Source organism: Harpia harpyja, chromosome 6, assembly GCF_026419915.1.
Source record: "Harpia harpyja isolate bHarHar1 chromosome 6, bHarHar1 primary haplotype, whole genome shotgun sequence".
Classification (NCBI taxonomy): Eukaryota; Metazoa; Chordata; class Aves; order Accipitriformes; family Accipitridae; genus Harpia; species Harpia harpyja.
In genome coordinates this window covers 40,135,949-40,160,667 of record NC_068945.1, presented here as the reverse complement: position 1 = coordinate 40,160,667, position 24,719 = coordinate 40,135,949, and the positions used below count along the sequence as shown (strand labels likewise).

The window sequence follows — 24,719 nt, the reverse complement described above, 5'->3', positions numbered from 1 at the left end:
ATATTGCCTTGTTGGTGAATCATAGGTCCAATGGTAGAATATGTCTATGAATTTTAATATCTGCTTTGCTCCACCTGCTGACAGCAAAGTGTTTGCTCTACTTGTGAAAGGCATTACCAGGAAGAATACGTAATGCTTTTCCTCAGCATACACAATGTAGTCATGCTATTTGCCTGAAACAAGATTTTTCTCCTTTTAGTAATATTTTCAGGTACTACTCTACTAGCATAGCTATTAAGTTTATTATTAGCAGTAGGGGGAGTGGCCTTTCACTGCTTTGGAAGCCATGTCAGCATGTGTATTACCTACAGAGGACTGACTTTGAGAAACGTCCATCTAAACGAAAGCCTCAGGTCCTACTGATAAATAGTAAAGCTCCAATTTATCTGTGAGCACGGTAACTCAGTGCATTGGGCAACACCAATGATAACAGTGATAAAGGCATTCTTAATACATCTTCATTTCTGGAAAAAGTTAACATGTATCTATTGTGACCGCACATTCTTTGTAAGGCCAAAGACTAAATTAGAGAGCACTGTTGCCTTTTCCGTCCTTTGAATCTCTTTTTTTTTTTTTTTTTTCCAAATGTACAAACCAATGAATCCTAAATTTACTTGTAAGGATATTTAAACTGATTTCCATATCCCAATTTTCACAAATCCCAGTGTTCTGTGGCTTTTCATAACTAAGCCTAAGATTTAGGCAAATTTCTCCTACAGTCTTTGATTACAGATTGTATTAAAATCTAATAAACTTGTTAAAGATACAGTTTCACTCTTAAGGACGTACATTTTCTGCTAGAGCCCAATTTATATTTGCAGCATACTTCATATTGTCCCATTTATGAAATCCGTAAAGGGCACTTAAATTCTTGCAAAGGAAACTCAAAGTGAAGAGTTTCTTGCTCTTTGCTACCCAAGTTCTTCTCCCAAACTCCCTTTTTAACTTCTTCAGCCACCTCAGGTTTACGTGTTTCTGAGGCAGCACATACATTGGCTTTCTCGTTCTGCTCTGGAATGTACTCTGTAAGCAGTAGAGAAGGGAGACACCAAACACCCTACGTTATCGATATATAGAGAGGCAAACGAAGATTGGCATAAGAATGCTTCATTCAGCAATTAAAGAGATGTTTAGCAAAAAGATTGTTATGATGAGAAAGAACAACATTAACAGTTATGAGAAAAAGGGACGTGCTATTACTGATGCCAATGGAAATTGTGCAATGCATAACAACTGAAACACTGCGTGTGACACCATTTTTCCAGGAAACATATACTATGAATTATTATGAATTAGCTTTCAATAAGTCAACAAAAAGCCTTCTAAGAGCACTCACAATAAACTTACACTCTCTCTTTGTTTTTTCTTAAGTAACCAGAAATGTTGAATTAATTTTAACTCAACTTATTTCCAAGGTTAAAAGAAATATGACCTAAGTCCTTTAAAAAAAAACCAAACAAAAACCTACTTACTTGTCGAGCTTCTCCTGTAATACAGCCAAAAACTCACAGCAATTCACAATGTTATCTGGTAGCCCAATGTTAAAACCATGCTCTCTTGCCATATGATTGAGAAGGACAGATCTACAAAAGACATTCAAAAAGAACATTACATATTTTTGAATACATATGAGAATTATTCAATTGGTGACTTGAAATAAACCAATTGCTCTAAAAATGCATGAAAGTCAACATTAAATAAACCATAATAGTGTTGCTGTCACTGCTAGAAAAATAGGAATGCAACTTTATTGAAATAAGTTTTCAATTTCAGCTCTGCTGTACATTCAGTAGTATTTCAACTGCTTAATCCACATGCATGAAATATAATCCTTTAAACAAAAATTACAATATAGTTTATTTTGACCCTCAGTTAGCAAAGCTCATTTATTAACTTGAATAAGCAAATCTCATGTTTCAAATAACTGTCTTGAGAAACATTCTAAAAAGCCATTTGTCAGTTTTCTCTATGCTGGTTAACAAAGCAGAAATTCTTGGGTGTGATATGCTTTTACATCAGTATTGCTTCACACACAGCACTAGCAACACAAATGGCACTCAAAAATACGCATGACCAAACATAAAGGATGTTCGAGTAAGTTATTTTTCTAATAGAGGTATACTGGTTAATTCCTTAGGTGCTTCAACTTCTGCATTTGGGGACTAAAGAAACATCCAAGTGTTAAAACTGCTGAGCCTTTCTTTTACCACAGTCCAGGCACGATTTTCAAATCACGTATTCTGTGAGACCCAAGAGTAAGCAGAGGATGAAGTTCTTGGGGGCTGAATGACGTGAACTTCACTACACCAGGCAGTAAAGAGAATAGGACACTCACACAACTTTGGGACGTGACCCCAGGTTCTGCTACCCTTCCAAAGTACCAGAACTACCCATGCAAACAGACATTCAGGGATAAGACTCAGCCTCTCCAGCTGAAACAGATGCACTGTGTAAAACCAAATTTTCATCGGAGCAAGCACTTGAATGCAACTCTTGCTTGCACTTGACTGATGCAAAGCACTCCATTCTCACTCTAATTTTCATGCCCTTTTTTTCATTCAATCTTCAAATTCAGACTGGTTTGGTGAGGTTTAAGCAGGAAAATGTGTAACTGCATAGAAATATTTTTTAACAGCCATGCTGGCTTAAACAGCTCTCTTTGCCACTAAAATAACTGCTGAAAAACTGTCTCTTTAAAATGGTTCAGCTCCCAACTCCAGCTTACTGGAGTAAGTGTAGTATAAAAAGTTGTACTGGAATAATTAAAGAATTGAGAAGCTGGAGGGGGTCTATTTAAAATGGCACTGCAGTTGAAAGAAATACTTAAACTATACCTTAAAATGAATTCTATCTCCTAAGTCCTACCATTAGGCAGTAACTGGTTCAATGACATTAAAACCATAAACAAAGATGCTGAGCAGATATGAAAAACTAAAAGCAAACAAGTCAATAAACAAACCTGTTTCCTGTGAATTCTTGATCACAGAACATACACATACTATGAAAACTTATGTCGTATCTCTCTCGCTGTTGCTGTTCTAGAATTTCTCTCTATTTAAAGAAACAGACACAGTTATTCAGATAAAAAATAACAATCATTCCATCACATAAGCTTATTATACCTCTTTATCCTTACTGGAAACAATGAACATACAAAATTAAAATGTGCTGTTGACACAAACCAGATGTTAGTATTTTTTGAGGGTGGGTTCTCATAAAAATTACAAGTTTTTTTAAAGGCAGTATGTGCTCCAGTCAAGTTCCACTAAAATTCTCCCAGTATTATACAAGGTGCAAGAAACAAATACAATCTACAGTGAGATTTTATGCAGCTATTTAAATGATTCTATATATAACATATCGGTTTATTGTTTCTACTTAGGTTCAGATTTACTTCTGGTATCAGAGAGCAAGTTTATGGGTAACCACATAACGCCCAGTGGAATGATAAACTCAATTTTACATGGCTAATTGCAGGCAATCTGGAGGACTTTTTCATAATATGGAACAATGACAGGAGCCCTGGCAGTTTCTGCAAGGAGCTATGGTGTGTAATAAACTCAAGGAAAAGGAGAAGCTGATTGCCTTTGCCACTGGTCCTGTTTAATGTAGAGGAACAGGCTAGGCTAGACACTTTACAACACTTGACCACAATTTTCCTAACAACAACAAAATCATGCAGCAGGTGATTTTCTCTGGTGCTGTAACAGCAGCAGTGTAGTTATAGCGTGGAGTTACTATACACTGCAGATGGAAAGGCCATAATCATCTGGGACATGGCAGAATTGGTGTGTGGATTAAAACTTAGCATATTTTCAGCCTGGCAGTACACTATCTGGTACTTGTGTTTTAAGTACTGATAACCGGTAAAGGATTTATCTTCCGTACAACATAGAGGTGCTACTGCCTGCTTTCTGACATTCGGGATCCTGACTGAATTTCCTAGGGGATTTTCTCAATCTCTTTATCTCCTTAGAGCCTGCAACAGTGGAGCTTTGTGTTTCTCACCTACCTCTTTAGTACCTTTTTTGTGTGGATTAAGGCCCAAACTTGCCCACAGCCTACATCTAAATTCACATTCAGCTATGCCTGTTGGGTAAGCTCCATAGAAGGCAGAAAAGAAAGAAAAGTAAAGGAAAAAAAGAAAGAAAAAAACCAAACCCAAAAAGAAGTAAGAGGAAGGCTTGAGTTATTGTCATTACAGGCCCAAACACGTCCTGCAGCATGGATGGGCTGGGGTAGGCCTACCACACTGCACCCTGTTGCCCACTCAGAGATGGCAGGAGGCTGATAATTGGGCAAATAAATGTCCTGTTTGTTTCTTTTGCACAACAGCAGCACGCTGTATCCAGCGAGGGGCAGTGGGATGAAAAGGATGCCTGCTGGAGAGCGCAGGGACGTGACACACCTGAGTTACACCTGGCCTAGGGGCCAGTGGCTGCAGTGCCACTGTGCCTCAGCCCGTTTTAGGGCCCATATTCAACGACAGAGTCTGGGAGCTGTAGCTGTTGCACATCAGCTAAGAGTCTGTTACCCTGAAAATGCAGATCCTGGGGGCTTTTTTCTTTGCTTTTGTACTACGAGGTGTACATTTTCTGTTGCAGTCATGCTCAGCAGCGCCTACTCAAATTCCAGGCCATATCCACTCACGTCCTGCTGTGTTATGCAGAACGTCAACTAACAGAAATATAAATTACTATTTTTCAGGGCTGACTCCCGAAAGAGATAAATGGAGCATAACACATCTTGTGATAGCCCTTCAGCAGAGACGCAGTTAAGTAAGGGTATCTGTCTGCTCCACACGGGCAGCGAACATCCCACCGCACGTCAGTAAGAACCGCGGCTGTCTCTGGTACTCGTAGCTGTCACCTCTCTCCACTCAGCAGCACGCCTGACGCGGTTTGGCTAACCTTGAATTTGAAGGCGTCTGCGTGTAGTTTATATACTTTGTAAAACACGCTAGAGACAATCTAAAAGAAAATCCAAAGATACCACCTACAATTCAAACATTAGGATAGCAAGGTTTTAAACACCCCCACCCTCCTGTTAACGTTATTCCAACGTAGCTTCCTAATTGCACTCTACTAGGAGGGGGAAAAAAATGTTATGCAATATTTGGCTGCCTAACTCCAGATTCCCATTTCATACAGATTGCTTACTGGGGCCCTGGTGTGCTGCTACTCCCACACAGACGGTGCTCCCGCGACTCTGCTCTCTCACTTTTCCCATTTGCCCCTACACCAGCACGCTCAGCAGCTGGGAAGCTTTGACTAACCCAGCATCGTTGCTTTATCAATTTACTCAACAGCATTTAAAAAAATATTCTCCAAGGTAGACACTCCTTTTATCAAATGTTGTCATCAGGCATTGCTAGAGAGAACTTTCTGAGCCAGCAAGCAAATCTGGTACTTGTACAGGTGAGGAATTAAAAGCACTAGTTCAAGTCAAGTACAGTGAAAGCAAGGTCTGCTCTTCTTCCTTACAGACACTCCCAAACACCCTTCTACCTCTGCTCCATTGCTGGGACTCTGAAAGGAGAATAGCAATTACAGTAACTTGCATAAAATTTTTGAGATTTTTCTGAGTGGAGACTGTCAGCTGGTAATGAAAGTCAAGCTTAAGCTGAAGTTATGAGGCAGGAACTGAGTAATTTACTTTAATACCTGCAACAGTTTCCAACACTTTGGATTTGTTGGGGCTGTTAGTATCAACCATGAATTAATGCCAAGACAAAAAAAACCCAAACCCATTTCAGCCATGAATACTTTCCAAAACTTTTTTAGGATACTGTGTCATATCAAAGTGTCAGAGAATGAGAGGGCAAAGTAAAGGAAAAAGTAAACAGATCACAAAATACACATATATTAGTTTTCTTTTTCCATAATGAATAAAAGAATTGAGCACAGACAGAAAAGGTAATCCAAACCACTACAAAAGCAAATGAATCAAATGCCATAGCTTGATATGAGGAAAGTAGTTTATAATATTGATACAGTTTGTTGAATAATTCCCCATCTCTTTTTTATCTTTTGTGGGATGTTCTGGCAGGTATTTGTCCTCCGCTCTTTCTGCCATATTCTATGATTTGCTAATCCACTCCCTCCAAAATCCATTACTTTACTGAAGACTGTCAAACTAGTTGTGAAACAACCATTGACAGAACAGCTATCCCCACTAATACAAAGTAGAACTTAAATTACAGAGACTTTTAGTCTAAACTCTTTGTCCCCACAAGCCACATGAAGCTTATGAGATCAACCAGGCATTGTCAAAAATAAGTACTGCTAGATGACAAGTTCTTGGAAGCACATTTTTAGACAGAGCCTAGCTCAAATAAGCAGTAGATATGACTGCGGCGGTTAGCAGCCTCCCGTGGAATAGCTTTAGGAAAATTCTATAGGACATAAGTGGTTGATCACCTTCGAACATGGCAAATGGAAGCTGGATATTACGGATTATACTTACGTGCAACAAAAACGTAGTTGCTTTGCAGGAATACTTAATGTATTCAATAAAATCAGATTCAGTTTTAATCCAATTCCCCTTTTTTCTGTCTGGAAAAAAACTGCTTCTACAGCTCTTAGTTGTACACTTTCTACTATATGGGTGATCTACCATAAAAAAATCCAAGCAAATTACAAAATACTATCTATTCTGTGTTTTAACTAATAAAACAAAAAAACATGGTGAGGATGTGCAAGTGTTTATACCAGGATGACCATCTTTAAATATACCAGCACACTAAACTGCTAATACAAAAGAAATTTGATCACTTGCATGACAATTTGTAATTTGGAGTCTAGAAAAATGCCCTGTACATTCACAATGCTCAGTTTGAGGTTGTGAGGAGTTCAGACTTTCTCCTAGGAGGTGGTAATTTAAAATGTGACTGAAAAAAAATGTGCCTGTTCCTCTCCTAGGAAGCAATATTTTGGAGGAAATTACCTGTTCTTTTCCATAAGCGTTTAAGCACTATGCATCAGCAAGAATTCATACTGATAATCAGTAAAAGATGAAAAATGCATACTTGCAGCTAGTAAGCACTTTTCCCTAAACAATTACTTCGTCTCTGGTCTATAGTTCAAGAGACATTCAAGACATACAAAATGCCTTCAAAAGGTAAGACTGAAAACCAACTCCATCAAATGCCAAAAGCTATGGACTCAGGACAGCTGTGGTTTTATGGCACATTAGACTTTTCTGATATTGTAATTTCTGCTACCTTTCCCTCCAACAGACACTGTATCCCAGGTGCTAAATTGTCCGTCTTTATTGCTGTCAGACCACTGCTTTTTTTTTTAAATCATAAACTCCTTTACTAACAAGGGCCTCATAAATAATTTATGTAGCTATTTAAATGCATGGCTTGGATCACAGACATAGAACAAGCATTCACAACCAGTACTCAGCAAAAGTTTTGCTGCTTTTGATTCCAACCTGAAGAAAGAATTGGTGGTCAAAATTTTGCCTGTTTTTTCCAACAACATCAGTTGGTCCGACAAAAAAATATTACTTCTTTCTCCAAGCCCTCTCTCTTATAATCACAGCACTTCTGAGAGATAAGAAATTAAGGCAGATTGCACTATGCAGTCTGGGACAAGATCACGAAGTGAATTTGTGACTGCAGTGAGACCTGAACTTATCATTCCTCAGTCCAGGAAACTGCTTGTGCAGTGGAGGATGGATTCTGCAGTTCAGTCTGTAAAACAGAGCTAACAGCAATATGTGTCTTCTTTTTTTTTTTTTCAGGTGTTCAGGACCAAAAAAAAAAAAAAATTACTGCCATAAGACCTGACAAGGCAAAGTCCAAAGTCTCTATTCCAAAGACTTAAGCGTACAAGTAGTCTCAACTAAGTATTGTGTTTCAGTACTGGCTGGATTGGGGCAAGGACATTTTATAGTTTGGGGTTCTTGTTGGCATCTGCCTTGCCAGTTCTGGTCCTTTGCTCTCATCCTCTCTAGGCACAAGACTAGAAAGACAGTACATTATACAAATGATCACTTAAGAGAAGTTCCAATGAAAGCTTTTTGTAAGTGGTACTATACCCTCTGGGGGGTTAGTTTGCCTAAAGATGTTCCTTTGAAGAGGAAACTTCACAACTGTTACAGGGTGAAGGACTCAGACATCTGAGTACCCAGTCACGATGTTGTGAAGAGTGCATAATCACAGGCCACATTCCTTCTGTTATGATAACGGACTCATTAATCCTACTTAAATCAGAGTGTCTGCCTGGGAAATAAGGTACTACCAGAGATGGCAATGTGGGTGTGAATTTGGATCCAAATAATAGAAGATAGACACTTCACAATATGTATTTTATCAAGCTCCCCTAGGTAATCTCTCAAACACACAGTGTGTATCTTTAGTCATAGTTTCTTCCAATTTAAATAAGAGTTACATTTCCCTGCTGAGTGCTCACAGAAACTAGCTATTGCTGTAGGCAAAGGAAGCAATTGAAACAGATTTTGGTTTAAAAACAAAACAAAACAAAAAAATCATGCTGACAGATCACAAGAAGCCGCCGCTTATATACTTTACTGGCAATAAAACAAACCAGCACAGTACACTGAGACGAAGACTAGGATTGGTGACACCTGAGATGCGCTACTGTCTCTAAAATCTTGCCAAGCACATTATTTGACAATTATACACATTGTTAGGATAAACTGCTTCTGGAGTAAGACAATTACATTTGGTTTTGTGTCTACAGTTTCCTCAAAGATTGACTGATGAGCTTTAGATTGTGCTTGTAGCTGCTAAATAGGAAAAATATTTATAAAAAGTCATGGTATCAGAAACTTCATGTTTCTGTAAAGACCTGCAATCTTATCTGCATATCAATAACCTGTCTCCTAACTTCTATATTCAGCTTCCCTCCTTACTGACCACTATATTCAGCTCTCCCACTTCAAACAGTACTCTCTTGCCTCTTGAGTACAGAAGAAAAAACAACTTCAAATTCTGTAATCATTATCATGTCCTCTCCAATGTTATCTCAAGAAGAGTGCCTTTTCTTTAATATTATCGGAGATGCCTGGTGCAGAAGCCCTTCATGAAGGAAGCTTAACTGTAAGGTGCATGGAAATACAAGGAATTTGTCAGGATAGAACAGCCAGTCTGGAGAACACTCAACACTTTTGAAGCCAGCTGTCACACCATCCAACATACATGTGTTTGCTGACTACTTTGCGCACTTTTCCCTCTTATCCAGTGAATAGGAAAATTCATACATAGTTGAGGAATGTCATAAACAGAGTCCCACTAGCTAGACAGACAGACTGGCATGTCAAAGACTAGTCACTAAGGAATGAAGGATGATGGCATGAGACCCACTTTTGGGACAGAGAAGAGAGGAAAGCAATGGGGCAGTAACCTACTATCATCCAAGAAATGTTGCCTATCTGGTGATGAAACTGAGAGTAGTCCACTTCATCTGGTACACGCTGATCACCCAAGTGGCCATTCCTGACTTTTTACTAGATACTTAGATAAGATATTACCACAAAACTCTGTGAACAAGAATGAAGTAGGAAAAGTAGTGTCTTCCTAAATCTTTTTGGTTGAGTTCAAGGCACAGGCATATATCAACATGTTCTGGAGAGGAATATATAGCTATGGAAACCATGACAAAATAGGGAGCATTTAAGAATATCATCATATGGCTGGGGAAGCAAAGGCTACCAATAAGCCCCCTGACAAAGATGAGAAAGAGCATCTTAGGACATCAGCTTGTCAGCTAAGTGGGGAGACTTTAAAGTAGGTTTGAAAGGACAGCAACAAAAAACCCAGAAAGAAATAAGAGTTGTGACTGACTGGAAAAACAGGAAGTTGGGAAGAAAATGGTGGTGGTGGTGGTGGTGCGGAAAGGATGTAAGAAGGAAACCAAGCTGTACAATCTGCTGAACCACAGATCCTACACGACTGAATGAGTACCAAAGACCATACTGTAACTTAATTGGCAATATAATGAATTGACAAAAGTCTCAGAATTGTAATACAAGTGTTATAAATTTATTGTGAAACCTTTGAGGTGCATTCTCCTGACTCCTGTTTTGTATGGCAAGTTGCCTCTTAGGAATAGGGAAAATGTCTTTTTTTCTGTACCTTATCCTCGATTCCAGCCTAGTCTGCAGAGCTCGGGTTCAAAGTGAACAGTGGGAATGACTAACGGGGATGGCTACAAGGGATTGTTCCCCTAGCTGTCTGTCCCACTTGCTCTTAGGTTCTTCCTCTCTTCCCTATCGCTGCTCTTCTTGAGTTGACTCAGCTACTGAAGTGATGCAGGCGAGAACCTACACTTGAAAAGGCTGTAATCAATGACAGGTCAGACGACACAGGCTCCAAAGGGTACTGTGACACTGATGTAGAAGACATTCTTACAGCTTGTTCAGGAAGCTGAGTCAATTAAAAAAGAGAGGAAGAGTTTCATGATATGATGAAAACTAAGTAACTGTGCAAAGATGTATGAAAAGAAAGAGAGGGTTGAAATTACAGTAGACATATACCACAGGTTGCCAAGCTGAAGCAGGAGAAAGGTGAAGTTTGTCTGAACTAAGACAACCAAAAGGAGATGGAGACAGGTTAACACAGTAAAACTGAATAGCAAAACCCAACCTCTCCTTGCCCCCAAATACGTTAGAAATAAATGGCAAAGAAATGCAGAGATCCATTATTTAATGTTGGAAGAGACCAAATACAGACAAAAGAGGAATGCTTGCAATATTCAGGGCTTCAGTCTTTGCAGAAAGGTTAATTATCTCACAACCGTTAATGAAATGCTTTAAAACAAAAGAAATAAAGAACTGAGACCAGAAAAAGGTAAGAAAGCGTTAAAAGTTGGATGTTATACGTATTCAAATCTGGCAGAATTTACCCAAGAGTCATTACAGAATTAGATAAAATGACTTCTGACCACTAGTGTGATAAGTCTTCAAAAACCCATGGAGGATGGGCAATGTTGCAGAGTGCTTGAGAAAAGCAATTAAATACCGAACACAGGCAAAGAAGGACCTCTAGAATTTCAGATGTAGGTATTAACATGCTGACATTACTAGCTATTCAGTAAGTGCTTCTGATGTTGCACTATGCTACATCAGGCTAGCATCTCGATCCCTTCCAGTGCACAGCTTCAACTTCTTGAACCTTATCTTGGCTTAAGCTTGTGATACACTGGGGATCATACAAACAGCTCATCTGGGAAGCCAGTATAGCTGAGTCCTTCTCCCAGTTTTGTTGAAGACTCCTCTTCAGGGTCTCTTTACTGGGAGGAAGAGTAGCCTCTTCACCTAAAACTACCAGTCACATGACAGGAGAATAGCTGTAAACATGACAGCAAGACAAGGTCAATGCTGTGGTAGGAAGTGTGTATTTTCAAAAAATAAGCTTGGGGGTTTTACCTTTTTTAGAAAAAACTTAAAGATAAGCCGAAGTGGCTTATACTGACAGTGCTCCTCCTGGTATCTTGAGTTTTGCTGCCAGGACCTCCTTGCCTGGTACTGCTTCATAACTACAAATTCTTTGTCAAGACCGTGTTTTTCCAAAAGACGGTATCTGTTTTGCATTACATAGCCTTGTCAGCTATTTCAGCAAGCTGTGCTCTCTAACCTAGTTCAGGCTCATTCCTTGGCCTCTCTCAATACATCACAGTCACCATAATGTCTCTGCATGACATCCACCTTGGCTAGCTCCCCTGCTGCAATACAGCCTGAAATATTCCTAAACTGGATTTTCAAAACTGCAAAATGAAATGCTTTAGCTAGCACATTTTAAAGACAACATTTGTCCTTGTTTCGGCTTGCTGCTGGAGACAGCAGTTAGGATTCAAAGGCTGCAGGAAAATCACCAAAAGTTGCATAGTTCCAGTCTTTATTCTGTGCAACTCACATGAGCCCATTTGCCAGCTCACTCTTAATTGCTGGACTTGTCTGGAGGTAAAAGACTTTGGAAAGCAAAATAACTATTTAACTTGCAAATCAACACTCAGATTGCAGCACAAGGAAATTTAAAAATAAATGGACTTTATTGCTGTAACTAAAGTGGTGACTCCATTAGCCCCAACTACAGCTGCAGCTCAATTTCACAAAATCCTTCTGTAAAAACTGAAGATACAATTCTGATACTTAAACCAGTGTTAATAGCAAAGGCTATTTCACACCATAATAAGAATGCATACCTCTTTCTTTTCTAACTTAATTACTCTGTACACAAAACCAGCACTTGCTTTGGGCTAAATCCTGCACTCTCTTCTGAATTTGAGGAAATGTCTATTTGCAAAGGAGATGAGATGGCTCACCTGCCAACAGACTCTGCACTCCCTTGACACTGGCAGTGGAGAAAAGGCCTAGTTGGCTGCATAGCACTAAACATTACAAAACCAGAAACAAATGCCCTTTAAAAAGAGAGAAAGTACAGGCCAATCTGTAGCAGCCAGGACTTACTATTAACAATAGACAGTTCTATGAAAACATTAGCTGCATGCTCAATCACGACCCTCTTTCCTTCCTCAAAGCCACAAACAACATGATATAGGCCTGGGAAACGAACATCATTATGACACCGCATGCCCACATGCAATATTCAAGATATCTTTCATAACCTCAAAGGGATTATAGGAAACTGGAAAAGATACAGAGAAGTGCAACAATGATGCACAGTGAAGAACCACCAAACAGACAGCATCCTCAACCTCAAATCACTGAATCATTGAGGTTGCAAAGGACCTCTTGAGAGCAACTAGTCCAACCCCCACGCCCAAGCAGGTTCACCTACAGCTGGTTACCCAGGACTGTGTCTAGCTGTGTTTTGAGTATCTCCACCTCTCTGGGCAACTTGTTCTAGTGTTTGACCACCCTCACAGTAAAAAAGTGTTTTCTTGTTTTCAGAGGGAATTTCCTGAGTTTTAATTCATGCCCATTGCCTCTTGTCCTGTTGGTGGGCACTACTGAAAAGAATCTGACTCCCTCTTCTTCATTCCCATCAAGTATTTATACACATTGGTAAGATCCCCCCGAGCCTTGTCTTGCAGGCTTAACAGTCCAAGCTCTCTCAGCCTCTCCTTGGATGAAGGGTGTTGCAGTCCCTCAATCATCTTTGTGACCCTGCGCTGGAGTTGCCCAAGTAAGTCCATATCTTTCTTGTACTGGGGAGCCCAGCACTGAAGCCAGCGCTCCAGATGTGGTCTCACTAGCGCTGAGTAGAGGGAAGGATCACTTCCCTTGACCTGCTGGCAACAATCTTCCTAATACAGCCCAGGATGCTGTTGGCCTTCTTTGCCATGAGGGTGCACTTCAGCACACAACTAATGAAAGACATAATGTAAGGTAGATAAATCAGGGGACAAATCATGAATGGTTTGGATAAGATTAAGTATGAATTGTTCACTACCTCTTCTAATACAAAAACCAGCCAGGTGTGAGGTGACAGGTTCAAAAGGACCAAATAGGTAGTTCTCTCCCAGTGTGCAGTTAAGCTGTGCAACTCACTGCTGCAGGAAGCTGTGGATACTGGAAGTTTGTGTGGGTTCAGGGTTGGATGTTCATGCAAGAAAAATATATTGTGTTAATAAACCCAGATAAATGTTGCTAATTAGGAAATTCTTGAGCTGTCAATTGCTGGAGACTAGGATAATATTTTGAGAAAGAACCGCCACCACATCAGAAGAGGGCAAATACCATAAACAATTCACTGATGCCAGGGATAAGATACTGATCTAGACGAAACTTTTTTACTGAACCAGGATGGCTTCTCTTACGATGAATTGGAAGAGAAGCCTGCTAGGCATGAGTGCATCAGCTGCTTTTTTCTGAGTCCATGGCAATTCACTGGACCTACACAGGAATGAAGATTTCAGCTGAGGCAACTCCAACTCCATGGGAAATCCTCAGTGGCAGAACTACCACAATTCTCCTATGGAGAGCTGTGTAAGACTTGTACATACTCTACAGGTTCTGGGGATTCGCTAATCATGTGCAGTGAGCTGCAGAACGTTATTTTAGCTAGCAAACTGAAACAGCACTCACAGGGTGGTTGAACCAAATGGATTTAGCCTGCCAATCCCAATTTTCCTGGGGATTAGAATTTGGTTTTTGTGAGGATCTCCTTCATTCTGAATGCTTCTGATTTAAGGTGTCTTAACACAGTTGCATGCTCTGTATGTACAGACTTGTAACAGAAACATACCAGAAGAAACAGCATAACAAAGGGTTAAAACGCCTGTGTTGACAATTCCCAGGACATAGCTGCCAGCAGTAAACTGAGGAACATATTTATGTAAAGACCCTAAGGCTTGCACTCTAACACCTCACAGTACAGATGACTTGCTAGCAGAAGACCCCACATCCTAACACAAGGAGACTAGCAACAAGGCTGCTATGTATCACATAATGCTCATTTTTAAATTAGCCCAACAGCAAAAACAGACTACAGATGTGTATTTCAAACAAGAAAACAACGAAAACCCACCAGTGGTCAGCAACCTGGACTAAGACTCATTGAAGCAGAAGTCAGCAAAAGTTTACCGTGAAGGACCACCCATTCAGAACTGACAACTCCTAAAAGGTATGAAAGGTCTGTCCAAAGTACTAGGTTGCCATCACCAAGCAAGCAGAACCAGAGCGGTTCATGAGGACTCAACAGCTGGTGTTTCTTGTCCTTTGCATCTCACAGAAACAATACTGGTCATACTTCCTCCACTCACACACTGTTGTGCTTGTGAGTATGCAAGTATGAATTAATGAAATCTGGGTAAGAGAGTGTGAATGCACAGAAACAACTTGCTTGAAGATTTTGTAAATAAGTATCACCTTCCCTTTTCACAGTATCGCACACTGGGTTTTATTTCGTTAATTTCCCTGCATGTGTATTATTACACAAAAGATAGTGTGTCGATGCATATCTTGCAAGAAGAAAAATGTTCAGCACACTCAGCCTTTTTCAGTGCTCTGGGCATATTTTCCACTCGTGTGGAACACTGACAGACAACCTGTAAATTTATTCCAAGCAAAAATCTATAAACGAGGAGTTTGTGTATGTTTGTGCAGCAGCTAGGGAAATGAGCTTAAAAAAACATACAAAAAATTAGAATTTTGCAGTCTAGCAAAAAATCCTTTCACTTTAAAATGCTCACTAAGTTACCACATATTACACTACGGAACTGTTTATCTCAAAAAATGAAAGAACAGTAATTTCTTACCAGCCTCTTTTGCTGAAGCTGTTTTCTAAGTAATCTGTCTTCTGGTAAAACATCACACAGAAGAAAATAATTGTCCTGTTCTTCTGTTAAGAAATTAGGAAGTATGGGTAAGAGATGGGAAGTTGCAGCTGCTTTGAATATTTCTGGCATATAATTTGCTAAACCTTTGGAATGTGTTAAGAATGTGAGAATATGTTTTTTAATCTATAAAAGTCAGTTATTTTAATTTCATAATTTAATGAAACATGCTTAAGTATTTGTATATACATATTTATAAGACCTTTACATCATTTATGTTGCAGTACAAAGACAGAAGTCTTACATAGGTTTTCCCCACTACCAGCTTTATTCTTTTGTACAATGGTTCTTCTGGAGACATAAAGCAATTTTAATAATTTATATTGGTTACAGTATAAAGTCAGCATGAAAGAAACACGAAATCACCTTTAATTTTATCTTGCATGTGAGATTTTCAGTTATTTCCCTAAGCAATTGTCAGTTTTGAGTAGTTATCATCATTTCGTATACCCTCCCCTTACCCTGACCAATCACATTACCTTTTACCATCAGATCTCGTTCCATCTGCAGATATGCACAACTGTTTAGTAACACACATTGAGATTTGCCTAATTTACATTTCTACTTATATGTTTTACCTACATTTTATGTTTACTAACCTTTTTACTATTTATGTTCATATCCAATTTAATAATAAAACAAATCTTATTCAAATGAATTACCTTAAAATTACTCAGCATGTAAGAAAATATAAAAACACAAAAATGTTTTGCATTTCAAAGTTACTGATTTATTAATCAAAGGGTTATGTGGTTGGTGAACTGAAGTGACCATTATTAAGTCCTTTACAATTTTAAACTTGCTAGATTTCAGCCCTTCCCATCATTTCATACAGAAGCCTGTGTGAAATAAGACAACCCCCTTGTTTTCTGAGCTATCAAATCTGAAGGAGATAGCCATTAAAATTAACAAATTTGTTAAACAAATTACAAAGTATTCTTATTGTCCTCTGGAAGGGCTATTGATGGTTTATAATTCTGGCAAGCTCTGGCATTCAGGTGCTTGATTCGCAATTTTCAAGCTGAGTGGTAAGTGTTAAAATTTCAGAAGCAAAACCATACATATGTAAGAGAAACACTATTACGGTCTTTGGAGTGATTTTCATGTTTTCGAGGATTATTTTTTGTAAAATGAGTTTGAATAATTAAACCAGTTTATTTTCATCCATTTTGTACTCAATTTTCACCTTCTACCCATCTCTGATGCTGGCTGCATGCATTTCTTCCTCTCTTTTAAGCTCTCCATGGAGAATTAAAGATGTAGGAAAGCCTACCGTTCTCTTATCTACTTTTAGGTAAATTATACTTTTCTGTTAGAAAAGGGGAAGCCAAAGAAATGCATCAGCTGCTTCTGAGAAAACCACTTCCTTTGCACAGTCATCACTGTCCTTATGATGGAATGTCCCACTGTCCCAAAGCGGCAGAACCATCAACTATGGTCTTTGGTCTTGTGTTGGAGCCCAGAAAATGGCAGTCTTTGTACCCCTACTGTGAAGATACTGTCTCCTAATACTCTCGGGGCAGTAAGGACTGTGGCAGGGGAAAGGAAGGGCGACTGGTCCTCATGTCCAGGAAGAGTTAGTGGCATCAGTGGGGGTGGTGGACAGGGTGAAGTTGGAAAAGACAGCTCACTAGAAATGTTTCTCCACATTTCTGGAAGGACCGTCACCAATTATTTATGCAGTGGGTAACAAAGCTTCCCCAGCCACAATGTAAGCAGCACTGCTTCTAGACCTTGATTTGCAACTGACCCCAATTTGGCAGCTCATTTAAGCATGTATTGAGCTCACCCTCACTCAGCAGCACAGTGCTGAAGCATGTGTGGCAATCCTTGGAAAAGGTAAGTTTAAATATGTGGTTAAGAGGTAAATAATGCTTCTGTGGTTTTCTGACCTAGTGTCAGATTACTTCACAGTTGGCTGATCAAAGCAGCAGTATATGCCAGAAATCATCACATGGTCTGGCCAACAGAGTGAGCAAGTAGCATACTTACCTAATGGAGCTTCCGAATTTGTTCTTACCACACTACAAAAGTCTGTGATGGGCTGTTCTGCAAACCTCTTCTTCCAGTACAAGATGTATCTTGAAAATAAGGGGAAGATGATTAGTGAAAAAGGGAACATCAAAAAAAGTTTAATAAATAGTTCATCAGCTCTCATTTTTTCCATCCTCTAAATTCTTAAGTGTTTTGTGTTTTTTTTAATTCCTGTCTCTGTTTTTTCTTGCTTTAATCTAGTTTTCAAATTCATTAAATTCATTCAGCTTAATTAAAACTGGGTTTAACTACTCTGTAAAAGTGAAGAACTCAATAAGACAGATTTGCATTAAGCTTTACATAAACACTGTGACCTCTTCACATCTTCAGACCGAAGTGCCATTCAGATGCATCTTTACTGAAAAGATATACTACAGAGTACTCCCAAATTCCCCAAATATTGTGCTCTGTGTTCTGCAAGATGCAGGCAGGAATCTGAAACTTGGTAAAAACACCAACTTGTCAAAAGTGAGGTTTTGTCAGGTCTCCTGTGGAGTTACAGTGAAGGCTGTAGCTCGGCAGACAACTACAAAGACAGAAAAATGAAGTCCCCAAACACCTGGGGATGGGATAGCAGACAGAATAACGAAAGCCCTAAACACATCTTGAAGGTTTAACCCATCAACTACAGTTGTTTAAAAACATTTTTGTATTATCATAGTTTGTATAACAGCAGCATCAACAGACCCCAACTGAGATAAGATTCCCACTGAACTAGAAGTTACTGTCTAACCAAGAAGAAATCATCACCTTCAATTATATGATGACGGGAACCAAGCAATCCTTGTGCTAATTATTCAGAATCTTACTATAAAAAAAAAAATAATCTGAAAATGCTTAAGTGCACGCTTGTATTTATACTTATGACTCACGTGCATGATATAAATCATGGGAGAGTTGGTAGGGTAAAGGCTAACTATTCAATGACAGCTTCCTACTGACATGCCATCAAATTAGGAGAAGAATCATAAAAAAATCAGATATCATTATTATAAGGACATTTCTAAATAGCTGTAGCTTTTAATACTTGTGCAATCTAAAAGTTTACTTGCCACAGCTACCACATCCCATGGTGGTTCACATTACCTCTATTTACCATCTAACTTAATATATGAGGGCTTTAACCGCAGCAGCCAAGGAATCAGCACATATTTGTTTCTGCTAACTCTGACATGGAAAGGATTAACCTCTGGTACAGCAGACAGCTAAGCACGGTGAAGCCAGCATGCACGGCTGAAGCTCAGAGGTATCATTAGATGTCAGTAAGTGAAAGGTGAGCATTTTGTTGTCCCCCTGCCTACTCTGCTGTTTATAATGCACAATGAAACAGTTTTGCTGCTACATAGAACAGCAAGTCTTCTGGAATAAGTCATTCTTGAGCTTTTTGCTCATAAATGTGCAAATGAAGGGATTTCAAGATGTCATTTAGTCTGTCCCCTGCACTTAAATAAATGAACTCCTTTTAGACAAACTCACCTAACCATAACAGTCTCTACCTTGAAGTTTACTGTTAAGGGATTTCATATCATAAGACTCAACCCAAATAATCAATGATCAAATAAAGCCAATGCCTTGTGATACTTCCAGGGAGAAATAATGAGTGCTCAGTGTCCATGAGTGATCATGCCCAGTCATGCAGTGGAAGTTTATTCCCCTTATCTCTTCCCATTGCCCTAATGCCAACTCATCTTTATTCTTCCAAGTTTAAAAAAAAAAAAAAAAAAAAGCTTTTTGTTAGCATTGCTCTTCTCTGGATTCTCCACTTCTTGTAGCTCTGTCAAGAAATGTATTCCTAAGACTGACTGTAACTCACTGCTAAGTATAAAAAAAAATACTATGTTTTCATAGTTGTTTCCCCTGTATTTTCCACACTTCAGTGTAACACCTCAGATTATACTTCTTTTTTTTTGTGCATAGTATTAGACTATTTCACTGGTATTCAGTACAGCAAATAAGAGAAGGCACACTTCAGAGTAACAACTCCACCGTTTCACACCCTGGGGCCCCTTTCTATAACATTTGGCTACCTCCCAACTGCATTAGCAGCAAAAAGAATCTAAATGGGCATTTTCTTGAAAAGGTGATTTTAAAATACATTTCTATTAACACAGAATAACCCCCCAAGCACACTTAAACTGGCGGTCCATGACTGAGCAGCTCTGATCCCTTTATTTATCTGAAGAAACTAGCATTATCTCCAAAGAACATTGCATTCTTGTTCTGCTGGCTGTCAGCATAAAACCAAACAAAAATAAGTATCAGTTTTCCATTTTAAGCGATGTTAAGCTCATACATCTGAATAAAGATTTATATGGTTTACATTTCTCTTCCTAAATTTCATCTTAATGTTTCTTTTTTTTTGCATCTTGATAGACACAAGTTGCTGGTTTTGGCCAAGTAACTAATCACAGAAGGCCTACCAGAAAACTTTTAGTTGAGAAATTATCCAGCTAACATTTAAACACTGCAACAGAACTACCTATAAACTGGCAGGTACCGTCTAGCATACCGCCTGGCCCACAGACTGCTGTGTGCAAAAGCAAAATGCCAAGCAAGTGCCTAGTATCTGAAGTTACAAGCCAGCTGGGGCCATTGTCGTGGTTTAACCCCAGCCAGCAACTAAACACCACGCAGCCGCTCACTCACTCCCCCCCCACCCAGTGGGATGGGGGAGAAAATCGGGAAAAGAAGCAAAACCCGTGGGTTGAGATAAGAACGGTTTAATAGAACAGAAGAGAAGAAACTAATAATGATAATGATAACACTAATAAAATGACAACAGCAATAATGAAAGGATTGCAATGTACAATTGCTCACCACCCGCCGACCGACACCCAGCCAGTCCCCGAGCGGCGAATCCCTGCCCCCACTTCCCCGTTCCTCTACTAGATGGGACGTCACATGGTATGGAATACCCCGTTGGCCAGTTTGGGTCAGGTGCCCTGGCTGTGTCCTGTGCCAACTTCTTGTGCCCCTCCAGCTTTCTCACTGGCTGGGCACGAGAAGCTGAAAAATCCTTGACATTAGTCTAAACACTACTGAGCAACAACTGAAGACATCAGTGTTATCAACATTCTTCACATACTGAACTCAAAACATAGCACTGTACCAGCTACTAGGAAGACAGTTAACTCTATCCCAGCTGAAACCAGGACAGCCATGCCAGCTACTGGAGGAAGTTAAGAGAGAGAAAGCCAAACGTGACCCTGCTGAGATGATCAATGACACAGCTATAGAAGGAGTCACAGTTGTATGCAGATCACAGTACTGTAAAGTATAGTTAAGGATTAAATGTGATTTCTATGGGGAAATACTGGCATCCTTAAAATAGGGCAAATAAATTTCATCCCAGAATGTGAGAGATCCTGTACTGAGCAGCTTCTGCATACAATACACAGCTTTAGGACATTGTACAGTGGTAGAAATAGTCTTGTCCTATACAAATAAAACCCCAAAATAGGAGAGTTGATTGTCTAGAATGTGCTTTACGAAATAAACAGCTTTTTAGTTGTACGCAACTTGTTGATTAGTGACAGGACCTGAAATATGTCAAAGAATGTCTAATGCAGGAATTGCCCTGTATTCTAATATTGAGTCCTCTGGTCCCAGCAACATCTAGAGGCCAGGGAGTGGGAGGGGAATGGGAAAACAACATTACAATCCAGCAACAAAAAGCTCATCAAAAAAGTAATAAAAATCCTCCCACAATACCCCACTGCTTTTTAAAGTATTTTAAAAAGATGATCTCTACTTGTCTGAAGTTTTCTATAATATCTGCACACATACACACTCATTTTAAACAATATAACCCTTACCTTCTAAAATCGGCAACTAGTTTCACATCTGCTATGACGAGCTTGTGTTCAATAATCATGTGCTTCAAGAGCTGGTTTTGTTCCGCTAAGAGATAGCATTCTTTGCAGAAAATACAAGGCACATAGAGAGAACTTTCTACAGCAGCAACACCACCTGGACTTTCTGGCAAAGACAGAGGCTCCAAAATACACTCTGTATCTAAAATAAATAAAAAGAACAATTAATTTTGACTAAGTGAATAAACCTACATCACTTGGAGTGCTTTTAGGCAGTACATGTAAAACCTATTTTGTTGGGTCCCAGTTTTGTTGCACGGATCACTCCAGCAGCAAGGTGCTTGGAAGCCAGTTGACTGCATTATTTCCAGGAAGGACAGTGGGAGGTTAGCACAGGACAGTTCTCAAGTATCTGCTCCAGCTGAAACTCCCAGCTGACACCAAGTCAAACAGACACAAGTGCTCTGCTTATTACTAAAGGAAGTTTTATGATGAGAAACCTACTTTTCTTCCTCTCACTACCTAGTCTACCTGCTGATATCAATGAAGCTACTCTCTTTGCCACATTCCTCATACTGTCAGGAAGGCTTTAGACTGTATAGCACAAACTGTTTTGTATGTCGATATCTCCTAATTACACATTTATTTATTGCACAATACTTCTATCATTTTCTGATTGACTCTTGAAGGTCTGTATGCATTTGTCTTGCCTTTTTTTTCCCACTGGCATCTCACTGACCGTTCTGTGACAAAGGAGAAGACTATTCTTGATAAAGATTACTGCCACATGGAAGCTTATGCCCACTGAAACACTTCCTAACTCTACAGATGTTGAGGAGGGGCCAGCCATGCCTCATGTGGAAAGGTCAATGGCCTGTGTTTGCACAATACTGCACCAGACACAGGTTGCTCAAATGACAGCACACAGAGGTCAGTCACCGGCTTATGTTCTCCAGGTTCGCTGCTGTTTGTAGTTCAATGAGTGGGTGGATTGCACAGTACTGCAGCAGTATTACAAACAAGCAGACTGACCCAGGGGACATGTGTGTCCCCTGTCCCCCTTCCCCCATATAAACAATAGCAGTGTAAAGTCTTAAGCTTTTCCACTGGTATAAATTAGTGTAATTCATTAAGAAACACTGTGTCACGAACAGATTTCAGCAGCTGGCCCCATTAGCCTAACCAAATTCTGGTTGTCCAGAAATAAACCATGGTGTTCATTTTCCAAACAAATCATATCTCAGTCTTTGGTAAGGGTTTATCTTGGAAGCAAATGCCAATTTCAATATATATCTTCGATTTTAGCTACATCAATTTGGGATAGCAAAAGGAGAGTAAAAGCAAACAGAAAAAGCTCCCCAATAGTTCCCACACTCTGAAGGAACTATCGGGGAGTTCTTGAGGATGAAAACTGAAAAGCAAACATCATGAGTTTCCTTGACTCTTGTGATATGAAGTTAACTTGTGCAGCAGCAGAATAAACTCTATGTCTCTGGATTCCTGCAGCAACACAAACACCTCTGTAAAAAAAAAAGAAATTTCACAGAATCACAGAAGGGCTGAGGTTGGAAGGGACCTGTGGAGGTCATCTGGTCCAACCCCCCTGCTCAAGCAGGGCCACCTAGAGCTGGTTGCCAAGGACCGTGTCCAGATGGCTCTTAGGTATCTCCAAGGATGGAGACTCCACAGCCTCCCTGGGCAACCTGTGCCAGTGCTCGGTCACCCTCACAGTGAAAAAGCAGTTCCTGATGTTCAGAGGGAACCTCCTGGGTTTCAGTTTCTGAAGACACCTAAAGAATTAAGAAAAAGGCCTTCTCCCAGGTCTATTATTTTGTTATGCAGGAATTTTAAAACGTGTACGGTTAAATAAGTTTTATTAACAATATTTACCAGGTAGAAGAATCAATGTATGACAACTTTCACCCTACAAAATTCACATATATGTATTATACGTTGGCAAGCACACTAAATCTGATAATCTAGTAACTTGTCCACATGAAAAATTTGAAAAATAATTTTAAAAATCATAGCCATTTAGCTTTTTTTCCTAGGAAAATAAGCTAATGGAGCAGTGCTCCCACCTGCCTCGAGACTTTGAAATAACCAAAGAAGGGCTGGAGTTTCAAAGATGGACCTGGGAAGCTCTTAAAAGTTCTGTGACAACTTTCTGTTTAGGTAAAGGAAGAGGCGTGGAGAGGGGAACGAGACTCTGCCATCCATCACACACGCTGTTCAGCATGTAGTGCTGCAGAGCATGTGCCGATCGCTGCCTGATGAGGGTGCTCCAGGGGACTGAGGGTAAGCTGGAGCTACTGGGAGCCACAGGTGGGAAAGGGTACAAAACCATAGGAAATATGGCTTCATCAGTTCCATGCTGCTCCTGAAACAACATATCTGCCCTGTACAACTGTTGAAGCTTCTACTTATGACATTTGAAAAATAAAACTTCCTGGAAAGGCAGTGACTTGGCTGAAGACTGATGGTCGGGTTACACTGAAGTCAGTTTATCCCATAAAACTAAGCAGTGTGGAGAGATGGCAGCACACTGAGCATGGCATTACCTGGAGCAATACAACTGCTTTTGACAATCTAACATTTTTCCTCCCATAATTTTACCTGCACTTCAGCCCATTCCCTTCCCCCAGACATTTCTTTATTCAACTGGCATTGTATAAATTGTTCCATTTTTTCCTATTTTAAGAACAGCAGCTGCTACACTAAGTGCTAGAGCAATCCTCATGAAAGGGTCAGCTCTCCCAAGCAAAACTGATGTTATCTGCAAGAGTCTAGGTTTGAGCATTCTTACAGTCAGTATTAGTTTGTAGCCTGAAGAATCATTAAAACATGTTTACTGAGAAAAGTCGAGCAACTTAATTTCCTTTGCAATTGCTGACTCTCACTGATGCCAAGAGAACTAAGAAGATACTCTGTCAGCCAGTTCAGCTGTGCCCAGTAAGCAGCTACACTGCTTTTTGTTCATTTTTGGTTTAGGTCTCTTGCAATGACCTATTTAAACATTTAGAAGTCCAAATAAACAAGTGCCTATCTGCCTCAACAAACCAACTTTCAAAAGGTAGGTGTGTACGGCAGGAACTGCTACTCAACACAGACAAGGAGCCGATACAGTTATTTAGCATGAGTACATGGGAACAGCAATTTTTTGGTCTGGAAGAACAGAGCTGTTAATCTTTAATTGTAGTAGTGAGTTGCTGAAAGGAATAAACTGGGGTGAAGATTTTTTTGCTGCCCAAAGAGAGTAGCTAATACTAAAAGAGAATAACTTAAATATAGACTACTGGACCAGTGTGGCAACTGCAGAAGCTTATGCAATTTATTTCAAAGGCACTGAAAGGAGGAGGTGAGGGGAAAAAAGAATCCATGAAAATATCTTTGTACTCATCTGATGCAAAAAACACTGAACGAGAGAATAAATGCACAGAGCTGAACAAAGATGCACAGCCTTTAGCGTAGCACTTAATGGACTAACACATAACACAAACACCAAAATAGTACAAATAAAGCTAAGCATATTATTGCAATCTCTGCAAAAGCAGCTAATTTTGATTCTATGTTTGGAGCAGAGTGGCCACAGGTACTGAAGAAA

The 24,719-nt window shown here is 39.6% G+C and overlaps 1 protein-coding gene across 1 annotated transcript in view; it reads right to left on the bottom strand.

Moving 5' to 3' along the window:
- ZNF277 (zinc finger protein 277) overlaps positions 1-24,719 on the bottom strand; it is a 58,343-nt gene that overhangs the window by 13,453 nt on the left and 20,171 nt on the right. The window contains exons 2-6 of the mRNA XM_052790318.1: positions 21,119-21,317; positions 17,262-17,350; positions 15,192-15,274; positions 2,960-3,051; positions 1,473-1,583 (exon numbers count right to left, since the gene is read on the bottom strand). Of these exons, the coding sequence (XP_052646278.1) occupies positions 1,473-1,583; positions 2,960-3,051; positions 15,192-15,274; positions 17,262-17,350; positions 21,119-21,317 (574 nt within the window). The remainder of the gene's footprint in view (positions 1-1,472; positions 1,584-2,959; positions 3,052-15,191; positions 15,275-17,261; positions 17,351-21,118; positions 21,318-24,719) is intronic.